The sequence below is a fragment of the Canis aureus genome, chromosome 29 (genome assembly GCF_053574225.1).
Source record: "Canis aureus isolate CA01 chromosome 29, VMU_Caureus_v.1.0, whole genome shotgun sequence".
Classification (NCBI taxonomy): Eukaryota; Metazoa; Chordata; class Mammalia; order Carnivora; family Canidae; genus Canis; species Canis aureus.
Window position 1 is genome coordinate 33949885 of NC_135639.1, and position 12951 is coordinate 33962835.

General features: G+C 36.0%; 1 protein-coding gene across 13 annotated transcripts in view; it reads right to left on the reverse strand.

Annotated features, from left to right (window-relative positions):
- Positions 1-117: 117 nt before the first annotated feature.
- The window catches only part of EXOC6 (exocyst complex component 6), a 224396-nt gene continuing 211562 nt past the window's right edge, over positions 118-12951 (reverse strand). For all 13 annotated transcript variants that reach the window (XM_077878373.1, XM_077878370.1, XM_077878372.1 and 10 more), the window contains 2 exons: positions 2756-2868; positions 118-1402 (listed from right to left, as the gene is read on the reverse strand). In XM_077878373.1, the coding sequence (XP_077734499.1) occupies positions 1270-1402; positions 2756-2868 (246 nt within the window). In that variant the 3' untranslated portion in view covers positions 118-1269. The remainder of the gene's footprint in view (positions 1403-2755; positions 2869-12951) is intronic.

Consider the following 12951-nt stretch of genomic DNA (forward strand, 5'->3'; position numbering starts at 1 on the left):
TGCTTATATCTTTGTTTTGGTGACACTCCCTATTCCAATAACCAGGGAATAAAAGTCTTTCTAAAGGAAGAAGTTGTTTTCAATAAGGAACCTCCGGATAAATTCAACAGCAATGCATTTTCTACAACTTGCTCAACCTTTTTAATGTTTCTTCACAAAATCAAGAAATGTACATATAATTCTTTACACTTATTTTACAGAGTCAAGTGTAAGTTTCTTACAGGCATAAATCCTGAAAATGCAAAAGGAATATTTAGCATAAATACAATGAAAAGAAAGTTGGGATCAGACTGGTATTTCCATTTGGACCATGGTAATCTACACAGAAGAAAATGTACATTCATTTTAGATTTTCCAGAGTTCATTTCGTTTGGCTTGTTTCCATACAAAGGATAGGTACTGACATCTGCTATCTGAATAAAGTAACCTGACCCCTGTAGAAACTTCTGTGTGTACAAACATATCTACCCTAGCACAAGCAGCACCTGAAGTGGTTTACCTCACTTCATTCCTTTCCTCTTTTAACTTGAACCAAACCAAACCAAATAAATCCTAGAATGGGGTCAGCTACAAATAATATGGTTAGAAATATTAACTCTGCTAACCAGAAACAACACTGCATTTTTAGAAAATCCAAACACCTTTTTATTTCTTTCATATTCAGAACCATTAAATTAAACCACCCAAGCAGAACAAATAATTCACATTCTTACTGAGTTAAATCAAGTTTGATTTCAGGGATCTTTAAAGATTTGCATATTTTCCCCTCAGAATCTGCAATATTGGAAAATTTAGTCTACTTAAATCATATTGAAATGAAAATAAAAATTAAGCCACAAAATGACAGTGAAATACTCCCATATCAGACATGATGGCATTTCAAAACTGGATAGTGATGAAAAAAAAAAAACAACAGAAAAGACATTCAAGTCTAAATAGAAAAAAATACTTATATGTAGAGGCATATAAGGTTTTTCTAATGTGTTTAAAATCAGTTACATACACAACTTTGACCGAATTTATATATTACATTTTGCCTTTTTCCCCTAAATGTGAAAAAATTAATGTCACACTTTCCATATATAAAATAGTATCCAGTTATTTAAAAATCCATACAAATGATATTTTTGTTTCTTGTTTCATCTCTCATCAGTGTCTTTTTTTCTACTGCATTTTTAAATGCTGCAAACAAATTAAACTATCATGACCCGTGCTTGTTAGAGATCAATGTTGAATCACAGATTTGGTGTCACGGAGTGCAATCCAAGTCTATGTATGCTGGGACATCCCATTCACCAAACTTCTCAGCTGTTTCACGACTGTCTCTATCAACTTCTGCTTGTCTCGATCATTCTTCCTGAACTGAGCAAATATATTGTTCTTTTTGCTAGTATCCTTCATCCTAGGAGTATATGTGAATGAAGAAGCTTGGTAAAAGGAAATTAAAAGCTATGCTGTCACAAGTAAAATATCTTGGCATGCTCTGAATTATCTCATACTAATTCTTATGCTTGAAAAATATACTTCAAAGAAAGTGGAGACTAATAAAAATACAGAGAAAGTAATTACACAAAAAATTAGTAGCTTTATTTTATGCTCTATATCAAGTGGGTTTTTTTTTTTAAAGATTCTTTATTGATTTATTCATGAGACACACAGAGAGAGAGGCAGAGAGACACAGGCAGAGGAAGAAGCAGGCTCCATGCTGGGAGCCAGACCTGGGACTTGATCCCAGGTCTCCAGGATCACACCCTGGGCCAAAGGCAGCGCCAAACCACTGAGCCACCAGGGCTGCCCCTCAAGTGGGGTTTCTGCATTAGTATGTAAGTCTAAAGTATGTTAATTTTTCTAATATAATATTTTCTAGTATCATCCCACAAAGTATGCTAAAATACATACCCTCTATGGACTCTGCAAATCACATTCATAGCAAAACAAGGTGAAGGAAAAATAACATTAGAAAATCTAAAGCAGCATTTTTTTTCTTTCTTTCTTTCTTTTTCTTTTTTCTTTTTTTTTTTTTTTTTTGTGGCCTCAGTAGTGTTTCATGGCATGGTAAAATAAATTTACATTTGTTTTATTTTATTTTATTTTATTTTATTTTATTTTATTTTTAAGATTTTATTTATTCATGAGACACACAGAGAGATAGAGAGATAGAGATAGAGATAGAGAGAGAGATAGGCAGAGACACAGGCAGAGGGTGAAGCAGGCTCCATGCAGGGAGCCTGAAGTGGGGACTTGATCCTGGGACTCCAGGATCACATCCTGGGCCAAAGGCAGGTGTTAAACCACTGAGCCACCCAGGGATCCCCAATTTACATTTATTTTAAACAGTTCCTTTTGTCCTCTCAAATCAAATACATGATAGATATTTTAAAATGTGGGAAAATAATAAACACTTTTAATTCAAAAACTGAAAATTTTAATAGTGATACCTGAAATGAAATATGATTAAAGTGAAAGGAAAACCTGCCACATCATGAGAGGGAAAAGTAACACCTAAACTTCTTTTTAATTGGACAAGATGCGTCAAAATTTTGTTTACATCAATATAAACAGCAATCTCATAAAACCACACTGACACTACACCAGGAAAGAGAAAGGGTTATGTTTTGGTCATTAAAATGGACTGAGCTTTTAAGCTCCATTTAGACATTTCTCTTTTGTTGAAAATCTCTAGTTGTTCAATCATCACTAAATCACAAAATGCTAAAATGTTATGTATGCAAAGAAGTCTTCAGGATATACTCACTTCTCCAAAAGAGTAAGAGCTGTATTTGGATTCACCCGAAGGTACTTAGAAGCTGGCTGTCCATAATCAGCTAGATAAGTAGACCAATCCCAAACCATAAACAGGTCAAGGAGCTGAGGAAGATAGGGCAAAAAACGTTAAACCAACTTTTGACTATTTACCTATCATAACTAATACATACAGTATATGCCATTCTTGGTCCACTCTAATATGACCTGCTTCTTAGATGAAACAAAATAAGGAATCCATTTTTTAAAATTTTATTATTAACCATACTTTATAGCCAAAACAGCATATACTATATTTTTACTTTTGAAATTACTGAAATTGTCAAGGGTCACTTTTCTAATAGAATACTTGATTGCATTCTCAAACAATTGTAAAATAATGAAAACACTATTAATAGAATTATATTAATACTTGTACTGATGTATATAGATTTAATCTTCATACATTATTCAGTTCATACTTCCATTTAATTAATAAGGGCTGGTGCTACTGCCTGTTTGAAGAATTTCAAAGAACTTAAATTGAACCTTTTTTCGTAGAGGTTAAGTATGTTTACCTTTCAAAGAAGCCGTTTGTACCTAGACTTTTCCCAAAGTAATTTAAAACAAAAGCTCAGATAATCTCAATTAAGTGCATTAAACAACCTCTGCTGGATTCTCCCTGGTGATAGATCTTCAGTAGTATTATGAAATGAGGGCTTCAGGACTCAGCCTGTTAACTCTAGGCAATCATTTTGTATAAACAAACAACAACAAAAAGAAGCCCTCTTGTATTCCGTAGTGTTTTAAAATTGACTATTTGCTTTATAATCTCCAGTTAGAATTGTTGTCAAATATGGAAGTAATCTTTTAAAAGCAATGCCATGCCTAAACCAAAGCACCAAACTCCTTATCCAACTTTAAAACCCTAATCTCCTTTAAGCCATTTAAAACCAACTTCCTATCCCCATTTGAATTGTTTCAGAAAGCTAAATACTTTACTTACTACCTTCCTTCAGTTTTTAAATTCTTCTTTCTTCTTGTTTTAACTCACTTTATAAGTAAGGGGTGTACTGGTTTTGCTTTCAATTGAAGGACACATTTGTATTTACTCATAGGATATGTGAACCAATCTGTGGACTCTGGGAGGGACAAAAAAACTTCAGGGGTGATTAAAACCTAAGGAAAGGTTACAAGAAACTACCTCTTTTTTAGGAAGGTAATGGATTGCCTGACTTTTTTCCCATCCAATATTAACAGAGCTATTAATAGAGCCGTTCCTGTAAAAGGGTGAAAATTCCATGATAAAAATATTAACTACTAATATTAAAAGCCCCTCTATTTTCTTTTGGACAACAGTCTAGGTTATATCAAAAGTTAAGATCTCGGTAAAGAAACTACACTGAAACAGTGCTAAAAGAATATACTGTCTGAAAAAGAAAAGTTATTTGAAGTTTAAATTTATTTAATTTTTGACTGTTGCTTGGCGACAAGCAACTTTCACAAGGAGGGAAAAGCTAACCTTCACACACACTGATGGCTAAAATGAAAACCGGCATAACATCTCTGGAATGTGATTTTATAATACATGTTTAAGAACACAATAAAGTGGCCATTCCCTTGGATTTAGTAATCTTTCTAGGAATTGAGCTTCAGGAAATAATAATAAAGGTAGAGAATAATGATACTAATCTCAAAAACATTAATTGTGTTATCAAAAAACTGAAGGGGGGAAAAAAACAAAAACCCTGAAAACATGCCAAATCTCATTATTGAGAAAATGGTTAAATAGTGAGGTATATCTATCTGTAAGGTGAATATCATGTACTTATTAGAACTGATGTTTATACAAAATTTTAAGTATCTAAGTAAGATGTTTCTGATAAACGTTCCTACTAAAATTACATAAACACTCATCAAAAAAAGACTGGAGGAAAATTTTCGAGAATGTTAAGAATGGCTGTTATTTGTGTGGTGGGATTATGGGTAACTGTTACTGTCTTCTTCGTTTTCATAATATTCCACAAAGGTCACATATTAACTCTGAATTAGAAACAAGGGTTATATATTTGTATATTAAAATAATTTCAATAATAAATACTCCTCACACAGTTGTTAACAAAAGCCTAATTTTGAAGGATTCTTCTTTTAGGTGTTAAGTATAACACACAAGTGTATTTGCACAAGTATGTGTGGGCAAGCGCACAGTCAGCAGAAAGTAACCACTTAATACACTGGCTGTAATCTCCCTTTCTTTCCAAAAGGCATTAGCAACATGACCTTTGGGATTTGGAAGAGGAAGAGGCCTTAAAATAAGTCTCTTTTTTCTCTTTGGCTGATCTACCCCCAGGTGGGGAAAGGAGGAGTCCATTTAATGAATTTAAAACTTATACCAACTCTAACAGTGAATACAGAACTGGTTCTTCTACATAACAGCACAAAAACAGATTCACTTAAAGAAATACTATGCTTACAATTTTCACATATGGTCAGATACTCATATGCAAATCTCTTATTACTAGAAATTACAGGAACCCTAAACTTTAACCTGTCTGTTCACATGTAGACAGGTCTAATCTACATGTTTTTAAATGTACACTAATACTTTATAGAAATACACATTGTGCATCATTAACTTGTAGATATCAATGGAAACCTGCATAAGGTTGCACATTCATGGTTAAGGAACGCATTGCCAATGTGGATTAAAGGCCAACAATCTAGGTAAGATTCATTTATTCATTCAACAAATATTGACTGCCCACCTATAATATACTAGCTACTGTGCCAGACCAGAGATACAGTACTGAGACAAATAGTCACTGTCCTTCAAGAGTTTCCATTTTAAATGGGAAAAGTGGGAAAGCAAGCAGTTAATATTTTGATTTTAACATGAAATTATACACTTGATCTTGGCCAAAAGGCTGAGAAGCGATTAACATGAAATTATAAAGAAAAAAAACATTCACACAAAATACTAGTAATTTAAACTACAGTAACACACGAAGCTACATCTATTTAATTTTCATTTTTTTAGTTTCAAGGTTTTTTGTTGTTGTTGTTGTTGTTGTCTTTAAAGATTTTTATTTATTTATTGATGAGAGACACAAAGAGAGGCAGAGAGAGAAGCAGGCTCCATGCAGGGAGCCCGATGTGGGACTCGATCCAGGGACTCCAGGATCACGACCCAAGCCAAAGGCAGACACCCAGCCGTGGAGCCACCCAGACGTCCCTAGTTTCAAGTTTTTATGTAAATTCCAGCTAGTTAACATACAGGGAAGCTACAGTCAATTTAATATTTAGAAGTTGCTGATTTCTGTAGGAGCCAGTGACTGCTTGCTCATCATTCTCAGCCCACAAATCCAGTGGTTGTAGACTCCAGCGCCATTTCTGTGTCTGTGCCCCAGAGGACTCATGGATACAGGTGCAGAGGAAATATTGAGCCATAAAACACACTGCTCTCCTATTCTGATTTCTCATTTCCATGTGTGTAAGGTTTCTTCAAATGCAGAATACAGCATTTAATAATAGAAACAAACTTCATAATGCTAGGCAGCCAAACCCATAAAGTGTGTCCAGCACAGTTTAACCACTCAGTAGACATTCAAGAAATAACTTACTGATTGATGATGCCAGACCATTCCAATTTTACTCGGGAGCTTTTTCCTTAAGCTTCTCAGAGTATAAAAAATGAGCACCCTTGGGATGCTTGGGTGGCTCAGCGTCTCTTTGGTTCAGGTCCTGATCCTGAGGTCCTGGAATGAATCAGGCATCAGGCTCCTCATAGGGAGCCTGCTTCTCCCTCAGGCTATGTCTCTGCCTCTCTCTGTATCTCTCATGAATAAATAAATAAGATCTTAAAAAAAGAAAAAAAGAGTACCCTACAGACTTCTTTGGCTTATGCTCAGAGCTATCTGAAAAAAGGCCAATGTCGGCCTGCGGGCAAATTAGGGCTAGTGAATACAGTCAACTGACTTCCCTCTGTAGCACCCAGGCTTTTCCCTGGGGCACTGGTAAAGAAAATAAGATTCTGGGGGGCAGCCTGGGGGGCTCAGCAGTTTAGCACCACCTTCAGCCCAGGGTCTGATCTTGGAGATCCAGGATCGAGTCCCACGTCAGGCTCCCTGCATGGAGCCTGCTTCTCCCTCTGCCTGTGTCTCTGCCTCTCTCTCTCTGTCTCTCATGAATAAATAAATAAAATCTTAAAAAATAATAAGAAAATAAGGTTTCCTCATGATAAAGACTAAAATCTAATGTTAGTAAGAGTTAAATGATCTTCTCAGAGAAAGAAGCACTAATATTTCTGAATGGCCTATCAGTGTCCTTCATCCATAATTATTACAAGGTCCTGTTTCACATTTTTATTTTATTTTTTATTTAAAAATTTTTTTTAATTTTTTTTATTTTTTTACTGTTTCACTTTTTTAGATTGAAGTATAATTGCTACACAATATCCTATGGGTTTCAGGTATACATTGTGATGTGGCATTTTTATACATCACAAAACGATCCTCAATGTAAGTCTAGTTACCATCTATCACCATAGGAAGTTATTATAGTATTACTGACTATATATCCTATGCTGCATATTATATCTCTATGACTTTAAAACTGGAAGTTTGTACCTGTTAATCCCTTTTACTTATTTCACTCACTCCAAAACCACTCCCCACTCTGGTAACCAACCATTGTCTCCTGTATCTGTGAGTCTGCTTCTGTTTTGTTTGCTCATTTATTTTGTAGTTTGGATTCTGCATATAAGTGAAATCACAAAGTATTTGTCTTTCTTTGACTTATTTCATTTAGCATAATACCTTCTAGGTCCATTCATGTTAACACAAATGGCAAGATTTCATTTCTTTTTATGGCTGAGCAATATTTCAGGATTCTATATATATTTATCCTGTATATACATTTATCCCACAGCTTTATATATTTATCTACTGATGATGCTTAGGTTGCTTCCACATCTTGGCAACTGTAAATTATGCCACAATGAACATACTGGGTGCATATAGCTCTTCAAATTGATCTTTTTGTTTCCTTTGGATAAATACCCAAAAGTGGAGCTGCTGAATCTTTTTTTTTTTTTTTAAGAGAGGGAGGGAGAGAGAGAGAGAGAGAGAGAGAGAGGTGGGGGAGGGTGGGCAGAGGGAGGAGAGAGAGAATCTTAAGCATGCTTCACACCCAGCATGGAGCCTGACAGTGGGGCTCAATCTCACAACCCCGAAATCATGACCTGAACCAAAATCAAGAGTTGGGCACTTAACTGACTGAGCCACTCAGGTGCTCTGTAATTGCTGAATCTTATGGCAGTTCTATTTTTAATTTTTTGAGGAACCTCCACACTGCTGTCCATGGTGGCTGCACCAATTTACATTCCTACCAGCAGTGCACAGGGTTCCCTTTTCTCCACATTCTTGCCAACACTTGTTATTTGTCTTTTTGAGAATAGCCATTCTCATAGGTGTGAGGTATATCTCACTGTGATTTTGATTTGCATTTCTCTGTTAGTTATATTTAGCATTTTTTCATGTGCCCATTGGCTGTCTGTATATCTTTCTTTGGAAAAATGTCTATTCAAGTCCTTTGCCCATTTTTTAACCGAATTGTTTAGGGTTTTTTTGTTTTTTTGTTTTTGATATTCAGTTGTGTACGTTTTTTTGTTTTATTTATTTATTCATGAGAGACACAGAGAGAGAAAGAGAGAGAGAGAGAGGCAGAGACACAGGCAGAGGGAGGAGCAGGCTCCATGCAGAGAGCTTGACGTGGACTCGATCCCGGGTCTCCAGGATCACACCCTGGACTGAAGGCGGCGCTAAACCGCGGAGCCACCGGGGCTGCCCTTGTTTGTTTTAAAGGTTTTATTTCTTTATTCAGGAGAGATGCAGACAGAGAGGCAGAGACACAGTCAGAGGGAGAAGTAGGCTCCTTGCAGGGAACCCATCGTGGGACTCAGTCCTGGATCCCAGGATCATGCCCTGAGCCAAAGGCAGATGCTCAACTGCTGAGCCACCCAGGTGTCCCTAGTTGTGTATGTTTTTTATATATTTTGGATAATAACCCTTTATCAAATCTATAATTTGCAAGTATCTTCACTCATTCGGTAGCGTGCCTTTTGTTTTGTTGGTCTCCTTTACCGTGAAAAAGCTTTTCAGTTTGATGTAATCCCACTTCATTTTTTAAAGTAAAGTTCTACTGAAGTAAAAGATATAACACAAAACTAGGACATTATTCTTGGGTCCTACCTTGTAACTCTTATGCCAGACCAGAGTTACAGAAATGAGCCCATTTCTATAGGCTGCTACCCATGCCTGCTTTGATCAAAAAGCATGATCCCGGGTCTTTGGAGTAGTTTAAAAAGAACATGCCTGCTCTGGAGGAAGGCATGAGGTAAACTGGAGTGGTGTGGGGGAAAAAACCACTGTTACTCACTTTCACTCCATACACAGTCATAGCCTTGGGGTTTACCTCTCACATTTGGTCAGGTTTCACAGGATGCACTATATCCTTAATATTAAAACCTAAGTTCTAGAAAACCTCACTTCTCTACCTTAAGCTTTGCTCCCTTTCAGATGGCAGTACACAAATAATACATTTGTTATTAATTGCACAAAATCTCTCTCAGTCTTGAAAATAAACAGTAAGACACAGTCTCAACAGGTGAATTTATTAACATACATACCTGATATTCAAAGATGTAGATCAAACATGAACAGAAACAAAAATCTTCCCTAGATTATTCAAAAGCAATTTTTATAATTACTTATTAAAGGATAAAGTCAGACATATTATAAAGAAAATTGGTATTAAGTCCTATAAATGGGTTTGTTCCAATAGTCAAGTAAAGTAATACTACCTTAAATCCTTTTGGGAAGTAAAGCAAAGTATGGATCATACAAAAATGAACAGCAAAATACGATGCCTCAGTTCTATCTCATCATGATTTATAAGATTATCTAAAATTTGTATCCTAACTTCTTTTTTCATCAAGGATTCAAAAATACCCTTCACAACAAATCTGATAACATAAAGTGGATTTATGCCAATATCTGTAAGTGAGTTGTAAGTTTCACTTCCTCAGCATTCCCTGTGTGTGTCCAGCAAACAAAAAGATTCAGCTTAAGCAAAACAAAAAAAAAAAAAAAAAAGATTGCATGTGTGGTCCCATTCATATGCTCAAAATAGTTAAATCGCTTCAGAATCACTGAAGAATTCATTTGTGTCAATGCATGTGGCTTGCTGACAGTTTCTTATCCTAAGTCTCACTCCCAGTTTATACCCAAGAAACTGGGGGTCTCCGACCTGTTGAGATCACTTTGTGCAAATGACACAATGAACCTAGGCTGACTTAAAACCATTCTATGGAAATCTTGAAGTGACTTTTTGCCTTTGTAAAAGTGAACCCAGAGTGCCAGGTCATTTTTTCCTTGAATCTGGTTTAGCTTTCTTTGTTTTGAATCTTTTGGGTTTTGCTTTTGAAGCACCTCAGGGGCAGTGACCCAAGACAGAAGATAAATAAAGTTAAGCCAACCTCAAGAGAAAAGCAATTGGGGATACCAGGTTTGCTTTTGTAAATGTGAACAGTGACCTGGGGGCTCAGGGTCAACCTTAGTCCCCAAAATTCCCTTTTCCAAACACCAAATCCACCTGGGACCTCAGAGTTGGCTTTGCAGATTCCAAAAGTAAAGCAGGAGATCATTTTTCCTTTCCCTCCAAAATGCAAAGGCAATGCAAGGGTTCTACAGCACTTCAGAGATTTAAACAACAAAAATCCTAAACCATAATACAGCTTTAACGAAGAAATATGAGCAATTAGGCACTGGGGATTCAAGAAAAATGGGTCTTAACTAAGTTAGTCCCAATGGGGGAAAATACAAGACCTTTTTCTAAACAGATGTTAAAATCAAATGATGAGCTTAATATGATTTTTAAAGCTCTTGGCTTTACCCCCTTTCCAGCTATTCAAAAACACCACATAATGGAAAACTCCATATCAAACACAGAAGAGGATTTTAAGTTGCAGCAGAAGCAGTACAGAGCCTTCACTCGCCTCACTTTTTGCCCTCAGGTGTTAACTGCCCTCAAGCTTCTTCATGCTGATATACCTGACTCCTATCTCACAACTGTCCTCTTCAAATGTCCCATTTGCCAAACCTGTTCTCAGCCAGCCTTTCTACTCCCACCTACGTAGGACCACAAGCAAGCTCTGGGCACAGCACTCTGCAGAGACTGTTTAAAGGTATTGATCTCTTCAGGTCATTTCACTCCAGGAACTGCACACAGCAGAAGTTAGAATTTTTTCAAAGTATTTGTGATGCTAAGTTATGTAGTACTCCTAGATAACTCCTTGAGTGGGTTTGGATTTTGGGAAAAGAGGTAAAAAATGGAATTTACATAATCAAATTTATACAAATCCACATTTGCTTTATCTTTAATTTTTTGGTCACTATCATGTCTAAAATGGCATAAAAATACATATATATGTATGATTTTATGTGGCTAATTTATTAAAATAATTTTACCAAGTAATACATGGTTAATAATCATATAGAGCCTATCATAAAAACCAACAGTCCACTGCTCCACCCTTCCCATTCTCAGAAGCAATCACATTTAACTCCTTCTGTTTAATTATGGTGTACTTCAGTGTCTCTAAATACACTTACTTTTCTAACTTTTGATTTATCAGCTAGCATCTATCATATATAATGGTTTACCTTACTTACACAACCTTCCTATTTTTTTAAAAAGATTTTATTTATTCAGAGAGAGAGAGAGGCAGAGACACAGGCAGAGGGAGAAGCAGGCACCATGCAGGGAGCCTGACGTGGGACTCGATCCGGAGACTCCAGGATCACGCCCTGGGCTGCAGGTGGCGCTAAACCGCTGCGCCACCAGGGCTGCCCACAACCTTCCTATTTTTGATGGCTATCACAATTCTTCTCTATTTTTACTTTTATAACTTTGATATAAACTGCTATTTCTTATGTTACCTTTACAAAATTTTTAAGACAGTTTTGAGATGTAGTTCACATACAGTTCAGCCATTTAAATTACATGAGTCAATGGCTTTGAGTATATTCATGGAGTTGTGCAGCCATCTCAAATCAGTATTAGAACATTTTTGTCACCCAAAAGAATCTCCATACCATTAACACTCTTCAAATTAAGAGTCATATAACGTGTTTTTTGTAGTGAGTGTCTGCCAATTAGCATGTTTTCAAAGGTCATCCATGTTGTAGCATGTGTTAGTACTTCATTCTTTTTTATTGACAAATAATATTCTACTGAATGGATATGCCACATTTGTTCATCCATTCATCAGTTAATGGGCATTTGGGTTATTTCCATTTTTTAGTTATTACCAACAATACTGCTGTGAACATTCATGTACGAGTTTTTATGTGGATATATGTTTTTATTTTTCTTGGTTATATAACTGGGAGTAGAATTTGTTAAATAAACTTTTAAGATCTTCTGACTCTCCATTTAGTAATATAAGAAATTAACATCTATTTATATGGTTTGATTTTTTTTAATAGATTTTATTTATTTATTCATGAAAGACACACAGAGAGAGGCAGAGACACAGGAAGAGGGAGAGGCAGGCTCCATGCAGGGCACCTGACATGGGACTCAATCCTGGTTCTCCAGGATTATGCCCTGGGCCAAACGCAGCGCTAAACTGCTGAGCCACCCAAACTGCCCATATGGTTGAATTTTAAAATAATTCTTTGGCAACTGGGGTTTAAGCTATTTATATTACATATTTTAACCCAAATAACGATAGATACTTAACTGAAGTTTCCTAAAAGTTTCTTATAAATACCAAATATGTTAAAATTATTATCAAGAATTTTTCTAGTGTCTATTTCTAAAAAGCAAAATCCCTATAATTATCCAAAACAGGAAAAGAAAATTTCAGATAGTTTCCTCAGGTACATTTACCTCAAACAGTTGAGTATGATTTTGATTTTTATAATACCTTTACACAAACTTGGCCTGTTTTTCTTCAGTCATGAGAATACCTAGTTCAGTTTCCTGATATTGAAAGGTGGGTTACACATTGAACAAGAGCACTTACCTAATTACCCAAACCAGAAATCTGCATTCAGATTGATTTTGGTTGATACTGGTGCTCTGTTTGTAAGTAGGCTCCACACCCAGCATGGAGCCCAACTTGGGGCTTGAACTGAGATCAGGAGT